This window comes from Danio rerio, chromosome 16, assembly GCF_052040795.2.
Source record: "Danio rerio strain M-AB ecotype USA chromosome 16, GRCz13ab, whole genome shotgun sequence".
NCBI classification, from domain to species: Eukaryota; Metazoa; Chordata; class Actinopteri; order Cypriniformes; family Danionidae; genus Danio; species Danio rerio.
In genome coordinates, this window is record NC_141036.1 from 22,965,773 (window position 1) to 22,991,046 (window position 25,274).

Genomic DNA, 25,274 nt, shown 5'->3' on the forward strand with positions numbered 1-25,274 from the left:
CCCCCTTCCCCTGGCCTCCAGCTCCACATTCCAGTGAAACTCCTGCCCTACTCTTCCAGCTATCCCTTTCACTCTCAACCCTCCTCAATTTGCTCTCTCTTCCAATCTCCCTCATTCTTCAACCCATCTTATATCTACCCAAATCTTCTCTACAAGTATTAACGCTTTTCCTCTTTCTACTAATGTCCCCTCTTCCAGTATCCCCACCTTTTTCTCCTCTACATCTACATTACTAACCCTCCCCAACAGTCTACCCTCCCTACTCAAATTTCTTCTGCACGGTCCCCCTTCACCCTAACCACAGCCATGCTCCTTCCCATTTCACATAATGCTCCAGTCCTGGAATACCCCCCAATCTCTAACGCCATCAAGAACGACATCCTATCAGGTGCCGACATCGACCTGTCTATACTCCTTTCACCTATAGCACCTCCCTCGGCAGAACGACAGGTGGATTACTGCGAATGGACCATTGCTCCCAAATTAGCCGTTATTACCCCAAATTACCCCAACCCCACACACTTTCATTAGCCGAATTCCACATAGCTTTTGCATGTTCCACAGAAAACATCTGCTCTGTCTTTTCCCATAGGAGGTGGAATCTATAGGGGGACACATTTTTATACGTACCACAAATTATTTTCAGCAAAATGTGCTATTCGCGTTACTGAGTGAAATCAGTGTGCCTACTGGGGGCCATAGATACTGATGTTTACAACAGAGTTTTCTTAAGCAGGTCGCACACCAGAAGTGCCGCTCGGCGGCGCGCCGCGCAGCGCAGCACCACACAGCGCCATGCATTTTAGAATTCTAAACATAGGTTTCTATCAGGATACACACACCGGCGCCACAAGTCGGCGGCTGTCGGCGGCGCCCGTCCACGGCTCAGGACGCAGTTCATTTTTCAGCCGCGCCACAGAGCGCCATCTGATTAGTTTCATGTTAAATATCATTCGAATGTGCGCATCTGGTGTGTGATACTTTCAACTGCCTTGTGCGCGCCGTGTCGCAGCGTCGAGCGGCGCTTCTGGTGTGCGACCTGCTTTAGGATACCATAATCATCTCAGTCTCAGTCATAATCATGTCATATACAGCTCTATCTCTCGCAGAAGTGCCCATGAGCTTCGACTTCCACAGGAGTCAGCATATTTATATATTTTGATATAGCGCTTGGACCCTGAAGCTGCTTCAAGTGATGTCCCATTTAACAAGTGGATAATCATTTTTAAAATGTAAATAAGTTAAATTAATTCAGTTAAGTAGACAACAGTAAATTAGCATTCTGTACAGTGTTGAAAATTCTAATAATACAACAAAAAATCTGAAACTGCATCCCAATTCACATACTATCCAGCCTAAATAGTATTTGAAAATAGAATTAGTAAGTCCCAAAGCTTAGTAACTTTTAAAAAGAGTGATGCCAAAGGTTCCCAGATGGTGTACTTTTCTATTAGAAATCCAAACAGTGTAAAACCGTCTGTTATCTTGAATTTGAATAAAACTATACAAATCCAGAGGGAAATCGTGAAAACAAACTACAAATAGAGCAGATGTGTGAGGTAGAATCAGGTAGAGAGGCTTCACTAAAGTTTGAATGACTATTAATTAATATCTAGCCTGCAAAATATTTAAATCACGTTTTACATGTTATATTTCATCTGTAACAACAATGTTAATTTCTATAATGTGTTTGGACCAAGCGGCAACCACCCGCTCTCCCCCGGGAAGCCAATATGGAAGTAAGTAAAACTACAATTTATCGACTCGTCTTGGGGGGTTGGCTCCAGGAAGTCCAGGTGATTTTTGACTGCAATGGGAAATTTGCCATTTTTACAGCTAATAAAACATGTTTACAGCCTGGTACAAAAGATGGCTTTGGTGCATTTTGCTATGATTATCTATATGATTATGTCACGGTTGCAGGTTTGTGCACTTTTCCGGAGTGTCTGTTTGATCACGTTGGTTTGTTTTTGTTCTCCTCGTGTATTTGTTTTGATCACGTGTGATGACGGCACTCAGCTGGCTTGATGAGCTCGCCAGCTGAGGCTCATATTCGGGTCTATATATGGGCCACGTTTTCTGTGTGTCTTTGTCAGTTCGTTATGTGTGCTTATGGTGTGCTGTTCTGTCTGTGTGCTTAGGATCTGAGGACTAATTTCTGGACCCTGTTTCCCGTCTGATTCCTGCCCGATCTCTCCTAGCACTAGCACCATTATTACTTGATTTTTGTTTGACTTTGTCAATAAATATTATTTTGTTTAACTCGCACTTGGATCCCGCTGAACATTCATTTATACGTGACAGAACGAACTGACCTTCACCATGGATCCAGCGAGTGCATCACAGATTTCGGAGTTCCTCACAAACAGCAATGCCCGGATCAATCGCCAAGATGAAGCGTTGGCCACCACAGCACAGGCTATCCAGGCCCTGGTTGAGCAGGTTTTACTGTTGACTACGCAGGTTCAACAGCTGGGTTCTGGAGCAGCTCAAGCGGCTCCTGCACCAGCCCCGGAGGTGATACCTGCGCCAGTTATTGCTAACGCTAGCTGCTCTGCTGAGCCTCGCCTTCCTCCTCCGACCTGCTATGCTGGAGAGCCGCACTTGTGTCGGTCCTTCCTGGCCAAATGCTCCCTGTACATCACCCTGCAGCCATTCTTGTTTTCCTCTGAGCAGTCCAAGGTGGCGTTCGTAATCACCCTCTTGTCTGGAAGAGCAGCCCAATGGGGTACCACAGCATGGGAGAAAAAGCTACCGTGTTGTTCATCCTTCGATCTTTTCTCCAAAGAACTCAAGAAGGTCTTTGATAGGGCCGCCTCAGGGAGAGAGGCCGCCCGAATCCTTGCTGAGCTCCGCCAGGGGAATCGGAGCGTGGCGGACTATTCAATCGAGTTCCGCACGTTGGCTGCTGAAAGCGGTTGGAACGCGGAGGCTCAATGGGACATGTTTCTACATGGGCTTTCGGATCGGCTCCAGGATGAAATCTACTCTTTAGATCTGCCTAAGACGCTGGACGAATTAGTGGATCTGGCTATCCGGGTGGATTCCAGACTGCTCCGCCGTGAGAGTCGCTTGAGGCATGGCAGATTTCCGGATCCTGTTCCTGAGCTTCCGGTCTCGGCGGTGGCGCCGGAGATGAGTAGCGCTGACCCGGAGCCCATGCAGGTGGGCAGATCCCGCCTGTCCATGCAGGAGAAGCGCCGTCGGAGAACTGAGGGACTCTGCCTTTACTGCGGGGGGGCGGGGCATCGGGTGGTTTCCTGTCCCGTAAAAGACAACACTCATAAGTAAGAGGTTACTGATGGGTGAAATCAGTTTGGACAAATCCTCTGCGGCGGCCACATTACTACCTGTCACCATAACATGGGGTTCCGGAAGTCAGAACACCCACGCCCTTGTCGATTCCGGGGCGGAGGGAAATTTCATAGACTCCAGTTTTGCTTTCAGTTTTAAACTTCCGGTTATAGCTCTGGCACAACCCTTTGCAGTACGCGCACTCAGCGGACTTTCCCTTCCCACAATCACTCACTCCACTAAACCCATAAAACTGATCACGTCTGGAAATCATGTTGAAAACATTTCATTTTTTTTAACAGACTGTTCCAACACACCGGTGGTTTTAGGTCATCCTTGGTTGATTCTCCATAAGCCTCATATTAACTGGGGTCTTAATACTATATTTTCGTGGAGTGAGAACTGTCATCAGTCTTGTCTTTCGTCTGCTCGTACTGCTGTTTCTTGTTCTGTGTTTCAGGAGGAGCACATGGACCTGTCAAACGTGCCCAGTGAGCACCTCGACCTGAAGAGAGTGTTCAGTAAGTCTCGAGCTGCTTCTCTGCCTCCTCACCGTCCCTATGACTGTGCAATAGATTTATTGCCAGGTACGTCTCTGCCCAAAGGCAAGTTATACTCTCTTTCTATTCCTGAGAGGGAGGCCATGGAGAAATATATTTCTGATTCTCTAGCGGTCAAGATCATACGGCCCTCTTCTTCACCGGCGGGGGCGGGGTTCTTTTTCGTGAAAAAGAAGGATGGGTCTCTTAGACCCTGCATTGACTATCGAGGGCTGAACAGCATCACGGTGAAGAATACGTATCCTTTGCCGCTGATGTCTTCAGCGTTCGAGCGTCTGCAGGGGGCTTCGTTTTTCACGAAATTAGATCTCTGTAACGCATATCATTTGGTTCGCATGAAGCAGGGTCATGAGTGGAAAACTGCGTTTTTGACCCCCAGGGGGCATTTTGAATATTGTGTTCTTCCGTTCGGGCTTTCTAATGCTCCTGCAGTTTTCCAAGCACTCGTAAATGACGTGTTGCGAGACATGATAGATCAGTTTATTTATGTCTACCTGGATGACATTCTGATTTTTTCTTGTTCTCTCCAGGAACATGTGCAGCACGTCAGGCGAGTGCTTCAGCGGCTGCTAGAGAATGGGCTTTTTGTCAAGGCGGAGAAATGCGTGTTCCATGCACAGTCTGTTCCCTTTCTAGGACACATTGTGTCAGTCGAGGGGGTGCGTATTGATCCAGAGAAGGTTCAGGCTGTGGTAAATTGGCCAATTCCGGAGTCTCGTAAGGCCCTGCAGAGATTTCTGGGCTTCGCCAATTTTTACCGCCGTTTTATTCGCAATTTCAGCCAGCTCGCCGCCCCTCTGACGTCCTTGATCTCCTCCAAAACTCCCTTCAGGTGGTCGAGCGCAGCGCAGGCTGCATTCTCCAATCTAAAGAGCCGCTTTGTTTCAGCTGCCATTTTAGTGACACCTGATCCCTCCCGGCAGTTTGTGGTGGAGGTTGACGCGTCAGAGGTGGGGGTGGGCGCTATCCTGTCCCAGCGCGCCGCCTCGGATGACAGAATTCATCCGTGCGCGTTTTTCTCTCACCGATTATCTCCCGCAGAATGAAACTACGACATTGGTAATAGGGAGTTGTTGGCTGTCAAACTCGCTTTGGAGGAGTGGCGTCATTGGTTGGAGGGTTCGGGGGTTCCCTTTATCGTTTGGACCGATCATAAGAACCTCGAATACATCAGGTACGCCAAACGACTCAGCTCCAGGCAGGCTCGGTGGGCATTATTTTTTGGACGTTTCGACTTTACCATCTCTTATTGGCTGGGTTCCAAAAACATCAAGCCCGACGCGTTATCCCGTCTTTTTGATTCTTCCGAGTGCAATACGTCTCTTGAGCCCATCGTTCCCCAGAGGATTTGTATTTCTGCAGTGACATGGGAGATCGAGAGCAGGGTTCGCACAGCCCTGGACGGGGTAACGCCCCCGGTCGGATGCCCACCTAGTCGATTGTTTGTGCCGGAGGGGATTCGGTCTGACGTCATTCGATGGGGACATTCCTCCAAAGTGGCTTGTCATCCAGGGGTGAGTCGTACATTATTCTTAGTTAAACAGCGATTCTGGTGGCCAGCTATGGCACGGGACATACGCGAGTTTGTTTTGGCCTGTTCTGTTTGTGCTGTTTCTAAGACTTCTAATCGCCCCCCTGCTGGACTCCTTCAGCCGCTGTCAGTGCCTTCGAGACCCTGGTCGCACATTTCGCTAGATTTCGTCACCGGTCTCTTGCCATCTGGTGGCAATATGGATGTTTTGACCGTTGTGGACCGGTTCTCGAAGGCTACTCATTTTATTCCTCTGCCCAAATTACCCTAAGCCAGAGAGACAGCGGATGCTGTCATTAATCACGTCTTTCGCATTCATGGCCTCCCGACGGATGTGGTTTCTGACAGGGGGCCTCAATTTGTCTCTAAATTTTGGAGAGAATTCTGTCATTTATTGGGAGCGACTGTAAGTCTTTCTACTGGTTTTCATCCTCAGAGTAACGGACAAACCGAAAGGGCCAATCAAGATCTCGAGCGCATGTTACGTTGTTTGGTTTCCCAGAATCCCTCCTCTTGGAGTCAGCAGCTCCCATGGGTGGAGTACGCTCACAATTCATTACCAGTGTCGGCTACGGGCTTTTCTCCGTTTCAGTGTAGCTTAGGTTACCAGCCACCAGCTTTTCCCAGTCTGGAATCTGAAGTCGCGGTTCCCTCCACCCACGCCTTTGTCCAGAGGTGTCGACGCACTTGGAACAGGGCCAGACAGACCCTCCTCCAAGTGGGTGCGCGCACCAAGGCTAAAGCCGATCGCCACCGGTCGAAGCCTCCCGTTTACGTCGTCGGTCAAAAAGTGTGGCTTTCAACTAAGAATATTCCCTTGCGTTCCGTATGTAATAAACTTGCACCTAAATTTATTGGCCCATTCACTGTCATCAAGATCATTAGTCCGGTGGCAGTCCGCCTTAAACTTCCTCCAGCGTACAGGAGAATACATCCCGTGTTTCACGTTTCTAAATTAAAGCCCGTTTTTCATACGGCGATTAACCCGCCCACTCCGGTTCCCCCCCTTGCCGTGTCTCGTAGATGGGGAGACCGTTTATTCGGTTAAGCGCATTCTGGACTCGAGACGGAGGGGGCGAGGATTTCAGTACTTGGTGGACTGGGAAGGTTACGGTGCGGAGGAGAGAACTTGGGTGCCTGCAAAGGACATATTGGATCACTCTCTTATCGATGATTACAATCGCCAGGTAAGCGCTTCTGGGAGCACCAGGAGGTGCTCTTGAGAGAGGGGTAATGTCACGGTTGCAGGTTTGTGCGCTTTTCCGGAGTGTCTGTTTGATCACGTTGGTTTGTTTTTGTTCTCCTCGTGTATTTGTTTTGATCACGTGTGATGACGGCACTCAGCTGGCTTGATGAGCTCGCCAGCTGAGGCTCATATTCGGGTCTATATATGGGCCACGTTTTCTGTGTGTCTTTGTCAGTTCGTTATGTGTGCTTATGGTGTGCTGTTCTGTCTGTGTGCTTAGGATCTGAGGACTAATTTCTGGACCCTGTTTCCCGTCTGATTCCTGCCCGATCTCTCCTAGCACTAGCACCATTATTACTTGATTTTTGTTTGACTTTGTCAATAAATATTATTTTGTTTAACTCGCACTTGGATCCCGCTGAACATTCATTTATACGTGACAGATTATAGTTATATTAAGTCTGCATAATTAAGGGCATGACCACTTGAGTGACAGCTAGGTCTTGCTGCTCGCTGTCTCGTCACCTCAGCTGGTTCTGGCTAATCAGGCGCTGAGCTCGGCATATTAATTGTATTTTTGTTTGGGTTAATGTTTCTTTACTCAGTCAATTGCCTTTTGGAATTATTTCCTATAATTATCAGATGATATGGCATGCTGTGTGCACTTAATTGTGCTCACAAACCAGAATATGACAGATAGATTAGCTGAAGGCTTTAGAAAAGTGATCTGAAGTGTTGTCATACAGTCTTATGCTGGATTTCATCAATAGTCTTGCATTTACTAACACTAGTGTTTGTTTGTATTTCAAGTTTTCCTCCTGGTGAAAAACGTTAAGTGGCTCAATGTGTTACAACAGTGTTTTTAAAAGTCTAAACACTTTAGTGATATAGTACACAGCCAAGCACATGTGGTCAGAACACAAACGAGTCACAGGTAATAATGTATTATATAATAAATAAAGCGTTTCTCTGTCTAAAGCTGCGGTCACACAGGGCTTATTCTTCCATAGACTTCCATTCATACGCATGCAAATTCATCGGACCGGAAACGCAGGGTCATGCACTAAGTTCCACTGATTGCTACTGTGCAAAGTTCAAGCTTTGTCACCTGCGAAATCGCATCACTTGACTGCGTGAGACCAATAGAGGATCAAAACATGACATCTCTGGACAGAAATTTAAAACATGGAGCAATCGCTTGCTTTTTTAAATGTCTAATAAGCTTGTTTAATCCCGCCCCTTTTCGCAGCGCAAACACAAGCTCTAGTGTGACCGCAGCTTTAGCCAGGTCCAAGCAAAATGCCAGCAGGTGTCTGTAGCTCTGCTCACTCTTCACCTATTTGACCTTGTTTGGTATCCCGCTACAGGTGCAATGACGCGCGAACAAAATGGCGACGGTTCTTCTTTTGCAGTTTTCAGAAAGTGATGTCACAGATACTACTTCAATATCTTTTGCAGTATATGGATTGGACATTAACTTTTGGATAATTACGCAATGACCTTTGGAGATTTCTCTGCATGAAAGACTTGCAAATGGCAGATTAACCTGCTGCTGAATCTTCAAGATGGTAGGTAATTAAACATGACAGAAATGTAATTGATGTGTGGAGATAATTGACAGGGGACATAACTAAGCAGCATAATAGTCCATTAATGAGAAAGTGGTATGTTTCGATGTTTGTATACTCATCTGTTACATACTCAAAAGTATGCTTTTTCTTAACAAAAAAAGGACATTCTTTTAGAACATAGTATAAGTATACAAATTGGCAACTTTATTTTTAACAGTCAAACTGATCTATGTGATCACAGGTTAAGTCTTAATAGACGCGGTTGGCATAGAAGACACAGATGCATTTAACAAGCAAATTATAAGCATTGATATTACAAAGATAAACAAAATGCTCCAGGAAATCAATATTGCCCAGTACTGGAAATGTCCATTTCTAATCTAAGCCAGACCATACAGTATATACATAAAGATTTCTTTTTTCTTCTTTTCTTTTTGCCAGTACAATGTCAAGTCAACTGGATCTAGATTTGAGACTATCACGTTTTCACACTGGCCCCAATTTGCTTACTCTTTTCTATAGTGCTTTTTTTTTGTTTGTTTATTCTATCCTTCGCTCTGGTGGCATGGTTTGGAAGACTGTCCCGTGAAAACAGAAATAGACAGAGCCAGGTTATTAAGTGGTCTAGCAGGTTGATTGGTGAATCACAGCTGAATACTGAATCCCTGTTTAGTAAGCAGCTTTTACAGGTTGCCCAGAACATTAGTAGCTGTAGCTCTCATCCTCTGTCTGAGGAGTTTAACCTACTCTCTTTGGGTCGAAGGTTTCAGATGCTTTTTAGTAGGACAAAACGTTACAGGAATAGCTTTGTCCCATCATCTATTGTCGCTCTTATTAAATTGTAATATTTTATAATGAATGTTTTATATGTTTTTATATGTACTTTATGTGTACATTTTCTTTTTTATGTGGGTATGTATATGTGTGATTTAATTGTTTGTATCAAATGCCAAACTTTGCCGCAAAAAGAATCTACCTACAGGTACAAATAAAGACAACTGTACAGAACTGAATTACTCCCAGGGCTGTTTTATATCAAAGCTGATATCAGCCGCACCATATTGTTGTTTCATAAGTTAACATCTAATTTTTACAAGGTGGGTCATTAGCCAAACGCTCAACCCCAACCTGGAGAACCAGAACATACACTCATAGACTACAGGCAATTTATCTTACCCAATTCACCTATAGCGCATGTCTTTGGACTTGTGGAGGGAAACCAGAGCACCCAGAGGAAATCCACACGAACATGGAGAGATCATGCAAACTCTACACAGAAATGCCAACTGACCCAGCCTGGGCTTAAACCAGCGCAGCGGATGCCCATCTAGCTGCAACCTATTTCTGGGAAACATCCAAACACACTCATTCAAACACACTCATACACTACGGACAATTTAGCTTACTCAATTTACTTGTACCGCATGTCTTTGGACTGTGGAGAAAACCGGAGCACCCGGAGGAAACCCATGCGGACGTAGGGAGAACATGCAAACTCCACAAAGAAACGACAACTGACCCAGCCGAGGCTCAAACCAGTGACCTTCTTACTGTGAGGCAACAGCACTACCTACTGTGCCACTGCGTCGCCATTTATATTTATATTTACTAAAATTATATATGTATATAGTACAATTTATACATAAATTTGAATATCTATGCAAAAAAAAGGTTTGTATACATTTGTTTTTATGTATGTGTGTGTGTGTTACATATATACATAATAGAGTGGAGAACCTATGACGTCAATTTGTATGCAAAAGCAAAAACTTTGTATTAGCATTTTAATAGTATTTTATAGTTTGAAGTATTTTTCTAATAAGTAATTCCTATTGTGTGTAGATAATGCCTTCACTTGTAGAGACTGTAAAGACAGATGTATTTGTTGATCCTTTATTTTAATTAAATGATATTATGAAGATACTGCTTACCAGTGCAGCCTGTCTCTGTCCTGCTCTCAGTAAAGCAAAAGTGTGAATAAATGTGTAAAAATACATATATGTTAACTGTCATTTTAACGTGATCAAGTGAATTTCCTGCGTTTTTTTTTTTCATCTGAACACATTTAACTCTGTTATAACTGCAATATTTACACTCCTCCATAAAATGTATATCATATGTGACTGCATGTGCTGCTTTTTGCTGTACTTCATAACATATTAAGAAATATTGAATGTTGTTCTGTGTCCATGATGGAACTTGCAGGCATTTGATAAACTTGTCCCTAATGCCTCATTTCTGTTGCTTTTAAGGTAAGCGGGCTGTGTGCACGCGAGCAATGCACTTATTTAAATATGTCTTATGATAATACTACTGTATGTAGGCACATTTATCCATGCAGCTTTAAAACTTTTACAACAGCCAGAAAGCAAAACAGATGTATTTAAAAGATCCAAAAGGCACGTAGCTTTATGTGTCTTTGCGTATTTATTTGTTTATAATATATAGTGTGTATTATAATATAGAAAACAAAGAAAGTACATTTTGTCATGGAGCATATGTCTAAAAATAAGCTATAACAGTTATTTGTAGCAGTGCCCCGAAGGCATTGTAGTCCGTTTATAGCCTAATGTTAGCTTTTCAGTTTGCATTTAAGATCCAAACATGCTCTAAGTTGTATTTTCATATGAGGATTTTACAGCTGAACAAAACGTGTAATGAACAGTGTTTGAACACAGAGCTTATTATTCGCAATCTTCGAAAAGCCTATTGGAAAATCCTATAGGGATTTTATCGAGGGAACCAGCTTTATGCAAGCAGCCGATTAGCCAACAAGGTGATGTCATAGTTCCTCCACTCTCTAAATATATAATACAAACTTTTTTTAGATGTGATTAATCATGATTAATCTTTGCCCAGCACTTAATAATAATAAAAACATATATACTTACAGTAGGATTTCCATATTGGTGGCTGATAATCTTCAGGATCTACAAAAAAAAACAACAACAACAAGATACAATGTTAGAATCCAATGTTCTGTGCTTTAAACACGTGCTTATTTCCTTATCTCTTTTCTCAGGTTTAACAAAGATACTTACTGTCAAGTTAGAGAGTGTATGTGATTCAAGGTTATTACTTTGTTTCATTAATGATAAGTTATTCTGTAAGCTGGGATGCGTAATGACAACATAATCCCTCCTCTACATTCCCCTCAAGGGTGTACATGTTTTAACATTTATTTAATTTAACTTCCCTGCTCAAGGACGATAAATGTACAAATGTGTTTTTAACACTCACAGCTACAACACACACACAAACGCATTTCATCAAGAAGCAACAGTGCTAAATGCCACCAATGTGAGTTTGAACAACATTTTTTGTTTGTGAAATTTATTGCCATACAACTGAAAGCAGCAGCAGATCTTGAAAAAAAAAGAACTAAAGTTGCAAACAGTAGGAAAATGAAAGTTATAAATGTGACAAAGTAGCCACCCTATGTATATCATTTTGTTGGAAGTGCAGTGGTTGGTATTCAAAGGTCCCGTGAAATTAAAATAAACAATTGTAGGTGTTAATTTCAGTCTGTTAGTTTTAAGCAAATCTATAGTGTGCTCCAAAACGGAGTCAAAATTTGTGTTTACCTGATATAAACATCCAAAACTTGTAGAATGTCACTTTAGCCTAACTGGATCAATGATTTTTTTCTACGTCATCCGCTACCTAAACACGTGCTGGATAAGTTGGCGGTTCATTCCGCTGTGGCGACCCCGGATTAATAAAGGGACTAAGCTGAAAAGAAAATGAATGATTATATTATATTATATTATATTATATTATATTATATTATATTATATTATATTATATTATATTATATTATATTATTAATTATTTAAATTTCTTGTCCGCCTTATCCCTTTATTAATCCAGGGTCGCCACAGCGGAATGAACCACCAACTTATCCAGCAAGTTTTTATGCAGCGGATACCCTTCCAGCCGCAACCCATCTCTGGGAAACATCCACACACACAGTCACACACACACACACTACGGACAATATAGCCTACCCAATTGACCTGTACCGCATGTCTTTGAACTGTGGGGGAAACCGGAGCACCCGGAGGAAACACACGCAAACACAGGGAGAACATGCAAACTCCACACAGAAACGCCAACTGATCCAAGGCTCAAATCAGCAACCTTCTTGCTCTGAGGCGACAGGACTACCAACTGTGCCCATGCTTTGCCCCTATATTATATTATTCATTCATTCATTCATTTTCTTGTTGGCTTAGTCCCTTTATTAATCCGGGGTCGCCACAGTGGAATGAACCGCCAACTTATCCAGCAAGTTTTTATGCAGCGGATGCCCTTCCAGCTGCAACCCATCTCTGGGAAACTATTATATTATATTATATTATATTATATTATATTATATTATATTATATTATATTATATTATATTATATTATATTATATTATATTATATTATATTATATATTTTGTTTTGCAGTTTAATAAAGGAATCACTGGATTCACTAAAAGGGTAATATGGAGGGCCATTGCTTCTGGAGGGCCACTATCCTGCATAAATAAGCTAAACTCTGCAGTACAGTGGCCCTTCAGGACTGAGTTTGGACACCGCTGCTGCATAATATATTTAAATTCGACATTTGCTCAGAATGTAGTCCAGACACACTATTCTTAATTCTTCAGTAATATGAATGTAAACTAATTTTGGTTTTTAACACAACCCTAGATGATTTAATAGAAATGAAAGTGAAGTTGGAGTAGTGACACTACAGAAAAACAGACACAATAAATTAGATAAAACATAATGTATAATCTTCCGTTGCTATGTACATGCTTCACCCAATGTGAGATCCAGTGCTTTTAGTTATTAATGCTTTTTCAGTTCAAGCTTTGGTTGAATGTCTAACTTTAAATTGCATTATGGTAAGTATTCTCTGAACTAGGATGAGATAAATGAATGAAAGAGCGGCACCTCAAGTAAGCCAGCAATTTCTCTAAGGAACATCACAGCTAAACACGGTTCAGTACGACTGCTGAACACAGACACTCTAGATACAGAGGTTCATTTGCATACATTTTGCATACTAATGAACAGAAGCTCTGAGCTCTCAGAGAAGACCATCTGAAACAGAACAGGCTTAACTGTATTTTAATTCAAATTATTTTAATTACTTTTTCATGTAAAGTGACAGCTTACCCCAAAAAATATATTCTGCAATCATTTATCCATCCTTAACTTTTCAATGGTTACAGTTTTCCATTTTTTGGAAATTTTCCATTAATTAATTAATTTATTTATTTATTTTTATTACATATTTAACCCTTTACATGGTGCTCATTAAAATACATATTGTAAAGTGTTACTTGGAGTTATTACAAGACTTTTGGGCTTTTAGGATTTTAAGGGCACCTATTTCCCCCAATTTTCAAGATTTAAGATAAGTCTTTTGTGTCTCCAGAATGTGTCTGTAAAGTTTCAGCAAAAAACACCAGATTATTTATTCAGATTATTTTTTATACCTTTTAGAATTTTGTAATATTCAGCACTGAACACCTAGTAGCTGTTTTTGTTGCCTGTGCTTTAATGCAAATGAGATAGTTCTCCCCACTCACCATTTCCATGTGCCTGTCATGGTGTGTTCACACCAGACGCAGAAAGCGCAGATGAATCATGAACATTTTTAGTTTACTCGCTTCGTTCGCGTGTCAAATCCGCTTCACAATAGACTCTGATTTGCAACATAAGCAGAGCCTATGGCCCCGTTTACACTAATAGGTTTTAGTTTGAAAACGCATAAGTTTTGCTACGGTTACGCCAACCGTCCACACTACGCCGGAGTTCTCGAGCGCCGAAAACGGAGCGTTTCGAAAACGCTGGAGAGGCCGTTTTCATTCTAAAACGCTGCGGCTCCGTCTCAGTGTGGATGGGGAAAGACGAAGACATCTGAAAACGGAGGCGGGGCTGCAGACATTCGCCTCTCTGATTGGGGCTTTTCCTCAATATTAAGTAGCCTAACACGTTCAGTCCTGAATCTTCTCCGTGTAAGTTCAGACTTCGCAAGTTTGATCAAGGCTGCATCTCTTCTTCTCAGTTTGATATGGAAAACATACCGAGGACACGCGTCAATCTTCACAGGGAACAGTGTATTTTATAACTTCATTCACATCACCTTGGCTACGTTGTTTCACTTTCTCAACAATAAAATGTAAACTTGATATAAGGAACTGCCTATTTTTATTTTAATATTAACAACTAAACAGACAGCAGAAATGTTGAGGCGTCGTGCTGCATGAGCGTCATCTTCACTGTGTGCATATTTCTAACAAAACGGAGCCGATAAAAACTGCCTCCTTTCAATTTCAGTGAAAATACGAAACACCCTCTCTTTTGCTGAATATCAGTTTTAATAATCGATAATGGCCATTATAAAAGTATAACATACAATAAGTTTATACATTATAGGAAATAAAGGCAAGCGATCAGTCAATATACAGAATGTAGGCTACGTGCTTACATTAATCATTAACTTATCTTTGCGCTCAGCCAAAACACGTTACCTGAGAACAAGTAATTGATTCCAATGACCAAAGTCAGGGAATATGTCGTTAGATAAAGACAACAAGATGAATGAAATAACACGTTTAATAAATATAGTGAGATTAGATCCAGCGGGAGATGCTTGATGAGAAGTCCGACTAGCAGAGCTCTCATCTGGGTAGACAGGCTCCAGCGATTGCCAAAGTGTGTGTGTGTGGTCACGTGATGTGCGTTTTCAGCGTTTTGGTGTGGACGGAGAGCTGTTCAGAAACGCTGGGTAAAACGCGAGTGTGGACGCGGATCGTTTTCATTCTAAAACGCCGTTTTAAAACTAAAACGCACTAGTGTAAACGGGGCCTATGTCTGCCCGGTGACTGTAGCTTTGTTGCTAAATGGCTAACATGGATTTTATTGAGAAAATAGTTGTTTTTATGTGCTTTATGAAGGCTGAAAAACAGCGTCGATACGTTTGGAGCCATGTCTGAGTTAACCACATCCATTCAGAGGTGCACCTAGTTCTGTGAGTTCATAAACTCCTCCAGAAACTTTAACTGGATGATGGAGGTTTTCAGCGGTGCTTTCAACTGAGCCAAGCCCAGTTTGATGAACTGGCACTACATCATAAGCATGCCCATTACAAAAGAGAAAGCTCCTGATTGGTCAATGTGGAGTGAATGTTCGCTGAAATGATTTTTCCAGCTCGAGCGGATCGCATCAGTCGTGCCGCCTCATTCGTGTGTATCGCACGGCAGGATGTCTTTTCACGTCTTTGCATTGATTTAACATGTAAATCACTCATCTTTGATGCTCTTCCGTGTCTGGTGTGGGCGCAGCATCAGAGTGTTTCCTCATCTGCTTTGTCAAATAAACAGTACAGTCCAACAGACATATAAGGAATAAGATCTCATGTAACGTTTGAGAGAAATACTACAATAAGAACTTTCCCAATGATTATTTGATTAATTTGTGGTGAGGAGTTAATTCAAGTCTTTCTGCAATGATAAATCGCAAACAATGTCGTTGCAAAGTTCAGACAGACACAGTAAGCGGACACACAGTGCACTCTTTTAACTTTGCACAGCAAACGTGACACTATGCACTTTAATATCCACTGCTGTATGTATATACAAATGTTAATGTACTAAATAAACCTGATTTAACGTGCACAAACCAGGATTGAAGCGTCTTCTTGTACTTCTTTACTCAAGCATCTTCTTGTATAACTGTACTGACATGCGCTATGGTGATGAATTACATATTGATTTTACTGTCTTTGACTTACTTTATTACAAACATGCACTGTTTTAAAAACATTTTAAATTTGCAAAACTCACTCTTGATCACATTTGATGATGAAAAATTACTCTCATCTTTGTTTTCCGAAGAAACTCCCCATCCACCCCTTCTCCCCCTGTCTTCCTTTACCACGAGGAGCTCTCTAGAACTACCTGATCTCGTACTCCCCTTACATACTCAATCGACCAGGCGGGAGCCCTGGGCTCAATTATCTCCGTGCCCAGGGTTCTCTCATGGGACAGCATGCCAAATCTGCTAACATTTGTCAAACAATATCTAAGTGGCCATATATAATAATAATATTAAAATATTATTAATAGCCATAGAAATAGCCATATCTCCCAGCTCTACTTTATTGTCCATTTTCCTTTTGTTGTGCTTTAAAGAAGTAAACTAATTCCAGAATATTTTGTAAAAATGTTTGTGCAAATCCCTTAACTGCTGTCTTTGGTTTCTATATGAAAATAATAATTTGTCAAAAAGTGAATTGGACTGCATTGCCTTTACTGCGAACGCAGGGAGAACATGCAAACTCCACACAGAAACGCCAACTGAGCCGAGGCTCGACCAAGCGACCCAGCGACCTGCTTGATATGAGGCGACAGCACTACCTACTGTGCCACTGCTTTGCCCAGTCTATCTTATAAAAATAAAAAATACACAAAAAAGGTACTCTTATTATTAATCTGATGTATGCACAAACTATTCATTAGCTCATCTAAAGCACTTTATTATTAATTCAATATTACAAAATATAGTTATTGTACATATGACATATTGTACAGATTTAACAAAAATACCAAGTATGCTTTATATCAGCGGTTCTTAATCTCAGTCCTGACGGTTCGGTGCTGATTTTAGCTCCAACCCCAATCAGACACATGTGGGCTGGCTAATCAAGCTCTTAAGCTGTGGTCATACTGGACTTTTCTCCACAACGCCTTCCATTTAGAGATCTGCATGGGACTAAATTTTGAATTCCACTCCCACCCGATCCCGCCAGGATTTAGTCCGAACCTGACTGCTCCCAATTATATTCAGCATTTGTTGTCCCGGTACCCAACTCGCCCCGTTTTCTACCCGCCTATAACAAGCTGTCTGTATAAACAAACAAACACACACACACACACACACACACACACACACACAGACACACAGACACACAGCTCCAAGCAAGTGACACAAAGATAGCATCACGCTCCTGTTCAAATCACACTAGTTACCGACCACTCCCGTCTTTTATGCGGAAATTTATTCCCGCACCGCAAGAAATGTTGTTGGGTGCGACAAGACCTCTACTTCCATTCATACGCACACAAATGCGTCAGACTGCGACAAGTTTTGCAATTTTGCAGCTTGGTGAAGTCTGACCTGCAAAATCACATTAAGATCAAAACATGACCTCTGTAAACAGAAATTTTAAACATGGATCAATCGCTCGCTTTTTTAAAGTCTAATCATCTTGTTTAATCCCACCCCTTTTCGCAGCACCATACAACAAATTTTACATGCGTAAACGCTACTGTGATCGCAGCTTTAGTGAGGTTTATTTATAAACTAATTTCCAGATGATCTAAATAAGGTTCTAATCTGTCAATAGGCCTAAATAAGAGGGGAGTTCTCAAGACCTAGCTGAGCTTAAACTCCCCTCACCCTGCAAATGGAGGAAGCCCCAGCCTTGAGGATCTTATGAGCTCAGGGCTCTCTCCTGCGACACCATGCCAAACTCGCTTTATAATCAGTTATCAAGTGTGAACTCTTGATCTAGGCTTTTTAGAAACATCCTTGCAGGTGTGTTGAGGCAAGTTGGAGCTAAGATCTGCAGGACATTGGACCTAAAGGACCGAGCTTAAGAACCCCTGCTGTAGATAGTCTAGTTTTTATAGTTAAATGTTTTTAACTAAACAAAGTGTAGAAAAAAGTCTGTCACGTCAAATAATCTTTACTGAAGAACAGACATCCAGCTAACTGTAGCAGAGTCAAAAAGAAAAGACATGTTTAAACTGATCAGACATGAAGACAACAAACAAACCTGAGACAACATTATGATTTATCTGTGTATTTAACCCATCTAGTTTTAAAAGGGTAGATTTATATGCTAACGATCGACAAAACACCAAGAGTACTGTATATTAGTTGACCATACATGCTCGCCAATTCAAATTCATTGTCCAGTAATTGATTAAATTTGAACATCTTATCAACAAATGTTAAAACTTTATTGTGATAAATTAACCAGCACATTTTAGCAGTTCAATCTTTAAATTAATTGTCAGCCCTAACATTTAATTTATTTCTTTTGAACTATTACTGATCATTAGTTAGACAAAACAAAATCTGCCAAGTGTATCATTAAATTACCCACCTAATTCTTTCTCCAAAGTCCAAACACAAAAGTCTGAAATCATCGCTGCGAGAAATAAATAAATAAAAGAGGGTTTTCAGGAATAAATCAAAACACTTCCTCTCAGCCCTCTCACTGTCTGGCCAGACAGGCTTCTAGAGAATCAATATTCATACGTAAAGCAGGCCTGACAGTAACTACACAAACCCATAAACAGAAATTTGGCGATGAGACAAAGACGCTATTTCACAAAACAGCTCAACTGAACTGCATTTGTTAGTGAATTACACCGTGGCTTTAACCGGCATTTCCTCATGAAAAAAGTACCTAATTCTATAATCATTCATGGATTACAAAAGAAAACCAACATTGCTTTGTAAGCAATGACTCACACATTATGTGCGTCTGAGTTGAGAATAGTATGAAACAGTGTGTGAAAGTTTAGAATGAGCCCATGTGTGATCTTACACTTACAGACAGAACTATAGGCTACTGAATATAAAAGACTCAATATTTTAGATAACAGTATCTTCACCAAATTCTTTCAGAAAATATGCATTTTAAATGGTTATTTTAAGAAATACATGTAGTACAGTGAAATATATTATGATTTTTTGGATATTTATTATATGTAATATATCCACAGAGCAATTATTATAAAGTCCTTTATCTAGGGCTGCACAATCTAGCATTGCCATAGTTAGTTATTCTGCAATATACAGTATGTTGAGATATGAATACAATTTCACCTGATGACTTAAATATCTCTATTTGGAAATAATTGATCATTTTAGATTGATTGGGATGATTCTGTATTGGAGTGCATCTACATGAAATCTAATAAAAGCAAAGATGCATTAGAGAAAAAGTCAAAAAACAAACATCATTTAATCGTATTTTATGGTTTTCCATGTTAACAGATACAGCAATTAAATGCAACAAAAATAAATAAGTTGTTGAATAAATCGTTATTAAAGTTACCAATGTTACACATGCCACAAAAACACATGCAAATAATATGGACTTGGACTAACTATGGACTAATTGTGAATGATCACATTGTGATATCTCTATAAAGAAGTTATATGTTAAATTTTTTAACCAAAAAAAAATAGGACCGGGAACAGACAGACACGTCAAACTAAATTTACTAATGAACAGACATCCAGCTATTGGTAGATATGTTTAAACTAATCAAACATGAAGACAATAAAAACAACTGAGACAATACTTTATCTGTGAATTCAAGGTATCTGGGGCAGTTTTACAAGAGTATTTACTATCTAATGCTGATATGCTAATTGACATCAGCCTTTATCGCTGTATTGAATACTAAAAAAATAACTTAATTTCTTCCTCACTTTGTGAAATGAAACATCATCTGTTCACAAAAAAGTTATTTCAATTACTCAACTGATGCTATGAAGGGAATTTGAGGTAAAATTATGCTAATGCTAATATGCTAATTGACATAAGCCTTTATCTCTGTATTGAATACTGAAAAAATAACTTAATTTCTTCCTCACTTTGTGCAATGAAACATCATCTGTTCACAAAAAAGTTTTTTCAATCACTTAACTGATGCTATGAAGGGAATTTGAGGTAAAATTATGCTAATGCTAATATGCTAATTGACATTAGCCTTTATCACTGTATAGTATATAAACTTGATTTCTTCCTCAGTTTGTGAAATGAAACATCATCTTTTTACAAAAGAAAGGTATTTCAATCACTCAAATGATACTATGAAACAGTGGCGTTGCGAGGGGGGGGGGCTTTGGGGGCTTAAGCCCCTGATGTAGTCAAAAGCCCCTGATCTTTTGCAATATGTTGCACTCAAATAAAAATATAAGTATATATAATATATAAGTATATATAATGGTGTATACCAATTAAATTTGTTATCTAAGGACTGAAAATTACCGTGTACATCACGCACATTCCACCTAACGCAGTGTTTGTGTCGGGTCAGCTGTTCAGTAGTACCTGTATCTACCGGCAGGTGGGAGTGGCACTGTTGTCACATGATGTTTAAAAATTCCGCCACTGCACTTCATTTATTCATTATTATGAAGAGCTGAAGTTGATGAGGTAATAATACAACTCTTTCGCAAAACTGAATAGTTCTAACTACTAATGAAGCTTAACATTTGTTTCCACAGTATAAAATTTGTGTTGTTTTGGTGAAATAAAATAACTGTAATCAATAAAATGTGCATCATATCAACGCATACATGTGAATTAGTCAGAAAAACGTAAATTGTTCTAGCTTTCTAGATATGATACAGATATTTAGACATCTTTATCTAGATATGATATAGGCAGTCACATCTGTTTCTGTAATAGTTAAATCACAGTGAGTTTATGCATCTAGCATATTATTGTATAGCTACATTCTACTGTAACATGCTATGTCAGTTAGCAGGGGATTATAAATCGACTTTCTTATGAAAATACCTGAGATGGCTTGAAGAAGAATACAGTTGAAGTCTGATTAGCCCCAGTTGAATTATTCACCCACCCCCATATGGTTATGCAAGCTGTTTTAAGTCAGCTTAACATAATAGAAGTTTAATTAACTCATAAGGTTAATTTGATTCAGCTTAAAAATTTAGGGCAACTATGATTTTTTTTACAGAGTAGATTGGGCTGGTTTCATCATTATTATTATGAGAGGACATATATTTTTTTTATCATTGACACATTTTTTTACCAGTATATCTTAAAAAAATTATTTATTGCCTATCCCTACCCAAAACTGTATTAACCGTCCTCTAACTGAAAAAATCCAGAGAAGACCAGAAGCAAGAGATGAAATAATGATGATAAAAATGTGGAGTTTATTGAATAATCCTGGTTTTGCATGTATGTTTCAGTGCTCAAACTTCATTTGACCAACACAAATCCAACAAATGGACCACAATTGAAAATTGCTGATTTACAACATCATTCACTGAAAATGGAGGCATAATCCTATCTCTTACTCATAAAAACATGTGTCCCTTGAAAACGCACAATCATAAGATTATGACAACATAGCATAATTATAAAGTAATAATAATGATAAAACAGTAAAAATTTATAAAACACAAAATCAACAAATAGATAAACGTATAGACACATAATCAGATACATAACTAATAAAGGTCCTGTTAAGTGCTTTGAAATGTGCAATTTTTTTTTCAATGTTTGACATAAATCTTAACTGAAACATGAAGACAGGGTGGGACATAAAGTAGCTCCTCCCCAACCAATAGCGTTTTATTTCATCACATAATTAAATATGAGGTGATGTCAAAAGAATTGTTGATCCATTTAGAAGGAAGTGACAAAATCATATCAACCCAGTTTTATCCTCATTATGCTGTGTTCACACCAGACGCGGAACGCGTTGATAAATCGCGATATTCGCGTGTAAATAGCCGTGTGAACATTTGAGTTTACTCGCTTCATTCGCGCGTCAAATCCGCTTCATTCGCGCATCAAAATTACTTCAGAACAAACGCGGATTCGTGTGATGGGCAGGGCTTCTGTCTGCCCGGTGACTCTAGCTTCTATGCTAAATGGCTAACATGGATTTTATGAAGAAACAGTGTTTATGTGCTTTATAAAGACTGAAAAACAGCATCCATACGTTTAGGGTCGTGTCTGAGTCCACTACATCCTTTCAGAAGTGCATCCAGCTCTGTGAGCTCATAAACTCCTCCAGAAACTTAACCTGGCTGATGGAGGCTTTCAGCGGAGCTTCTGACTAAGCCCAGCCCAGTTTGATGAACTTCTTGTTGGTGTCGGCTGGAGGATTTTCCCTGGGACACCCACAGCAGGCGATACGTCACAATCACGCCCCCACAAGAGCAAGCTCCTGATTGGTTAACGCGGCGCAAATGTCCGCTGAAGTTCAGATTTTCGAACTGGAGTGATTCACGTGAAACGCGCAAAACGCTCATTTCGCGACGTGCCATTCACACTGCGCAATTTGTGTTATTCGCGTCGCGTCATTCGTGCGTATCGCGCCGCAGGATGTCTATTCGCGCGTTTGCATTGACTTAACATGTAAATCACTCGCTATTGATGCGCGTTCTGCGTCTGGTGTGAACGCAGCATTACACTGGCTGCCTGATAAGTTCCGTTGATTTTAAAATATTTCTTTTTACCTATAAAGCTTTAAATTATTTAGCTCCTGTTTTTCTAACCAACCTTCTGTCTGGCTACAATCCAACACGCTCTTTAAGATCTCAAAACTCAGGGCTTCTGGAATTACCCAAAATAGCAAATTCTACTAAAGAAGGTCCATCCTTCTCATTAATAGCTCCTAAACTCTGGAATAATAGATAATGTCCGAGGCTCAGACACACTCTCTGAAACCTAGATTAAAGACCTCTTTTTAGTAAAGCATGCAAGCAATGCATCACATAATGTTATAATGCATGAATGCGCTCCACGCAGGTGTGCTGGCTTGACAACTACCTGTAAGACGCACTCCTCCAGTCTTAATACACCAGACACTTTGTTAGTAACACTCATATACTTTAAATGTTTGTTTTTTTTTTTGTTTATTATTGTAACTGCCTTTTTCATTTGTTTTTTTATCTCGTTTATATACACTATGAACAGCAGCTATGCTAATTATTTTCTGTATTCTCTGTTTCCACCTGGGGATACTCATCCCAAGGCCCCTATAGACTATGCCATTGATGCAATCCAAGGCTGTGGAGAATTGATGCCAAGGTATCCATAATCCTGGACCAGGCCGTTTCCAGATCTGATGTTGTGGTGTCATGGAGGAATGGAGTGCATGAGACTGATTCCTGAAAGACCATAGTGACAGACGAGTCTTTGCATTGATCCTGTGATCCAGTGTGTACACTCGCCAGTGTCCTACTCACAACTGCAGTATCCTTACACTTAACATGAGGATACTAACATCTAAAAAACTTTTAGATAATTTCACAGGTCCTTTAAATTATGCAATAATATATCTAATTACATAAATAAATTAACGATTATAAATGATCAAATGATTAAATGAAATAACTAAATTCATAAAAAGAAAAAGCACAACACAAAATTAATGGTTGCTTTTCTAAAGACACACACACACACACACACACAGAGAGCTTGCAACAAGGAACCTTAAATCCTTATCGGATCTTGTGAGAAAAGTAGTAGCTGTTGCTTTGTTTCAGTAAAACAACTTCTTTGAATGTACAAATCAATGTGTGTTTTCTTCGCTTCCCTGAATGCGCTCTGGTCTCTATGGATCCATGTCTTATTTCAGGCACTGTCTCTTTTACTGTCAGCACTTTACTGCGGCCAGTCAGCATTTCCTCCCTGCCTACACACTCACAACCAAACACAAGCTCAAAGTCTAAACCGCAACACACACACAGCTCCATCCAAAGCTGCTGCAACCAAACATACAACAACATGGGTTCACTCTGTTTACAGCTTGTCAAAACTGTGAAAATTTCTTGTCTAATTTGTTCATGAAGCCATAGGAATACATATACACTAACAAAAACAAAACTGGTCTGCCAAGCTGAGATTTCCATAATGCTTTGACTTGGAAAAAAGGCAACCGGTATACTGGGTCAGAATGAAGGGATTGTATGGTTTGAGGCTTTGGCATAAGCTTGCAAGGAGAACATTTAGCAGGAACATCAAGTGATTTCGTCTTTTTTTCTTCTTTCTGGAAGACAGGGATATAGAGAGGTTTAGATGTTTGGCTGAGGTTTGGATTTATGTTTGGCTGGACTGAATACTTTGCAATTCACCGAGAAGGGAGAAGCAAAACAGCTTTCATGCAGGATATTTGTGCAGGCACTAAACGTGGAAGGAAAACAGGAAGGTGTAAATGAAAAATAATTAAAATATTCAACCAGAATTTAAAACTCACTCATTACTGTATGCCTCCTGTTGTTCAATTGAATTCAATTCTTTATTTGTATATAGCGCTTTTACATTTACATTTAGTCATTTAGCAGACGCTTTTATCCAAAGCGACTTACAAATGAGGACAAGGAAGCAATTTACACAACTATAAGAGCAACAATGAATAAGTGCTGTAGGCAAGTTTCAGGTATGTAAAGTGTAAGAAGCAAAACATTAGTTTTTTTTTTTTTTTTTTTTAGTAATACAGTTAGCGGTAGAACCAGAGAGGCAATTGCAGATTAGGAAGGAGTGGAGACTAAATAGTTGAGTTTTTAGTCGTTTCTTGAAGACAGCGAGTGACTCTGCCGTTCTGATGCAGTTAGGGAGTTCATTCCAACAACTGGGCAATTTGAATGCGAGAGTTCATGAAAGTGATTTCTTCCCTCTTTGAGATGGAACCACGAGGCGACGTTCATTCACAGAACCCAAGTTTCTGGAGGGCACATAAATCTGCAGAAGCGAGAGCAAATAAGAAGGAGCGAAGCCAGAAGTCGCTTTGTAAGCAAACATCAGAGCTTCGAATTTAATGCGAGCAGCAACTGGCAGCCAGTGCAAACGTATGAGTAGCGGAGTGACATGTGCTCTTTTAGTTTCATTAAAGACCACTCGTGCTGCTGCGTTCTGAAGCAGCTGAAGAGGTTTGATAGAGTTGCAATAGTCCAGTCTGGAGAGAACAAGAGCTTGAACAAGGAGTTGAGCTGCATGTTCATATCATTGACTGTAAAATATATAGACGTAGTATCCGTGATGTCACCCATAGGTTTCTGATAAGCGCAAAAGAAGCCACAAGTAGTCGCGGTCAACCTCCCCATTTTGTTTGCGTGTCATCGCACTCACAGCAGGATACCAAACAAGGGCAAAGAGGCGGAGAGTGAGCGGAGACACAGACACCTGCTGGCATTTTGATTGGACCTGGTTTAGACACACTTTACTTTGGGAAAACCCATAATACTTTAACACCTGCGACTCGTTTGTGTTCTGACCACATGTGCTTGACTGTACACTATATCAATAAAGTGTTTAGTCTTTTTAAAACACTGCTGTAATACAT

At 40.4% G+C, this 25,274-nt stretch overlaps 1 protein-coding gene across 1 annotated transcript in view; it reads right to left on the bottom strand.

Moving 5' to 3' along the window:
* chn2 (chimerin 2) overlaps nucleotides 1–25,274 on the bottom strand; it is a 163,079-nt gene that overhangs the window by 100,332 nt on the left and 37,473 nt on the right. Inside the window, exon 2 of the mRNA XM_087286905.1 lies at nucleotides 11,034–11,072. Within this exon, the coding sequence (XP_087143031.1) occupies nucleotides 11,034–11,072 (39 nt within the window). The remainder of the gene's footprint in view (nucleotides 1–11,033; nucleotides 11,073–25,274) is intronic.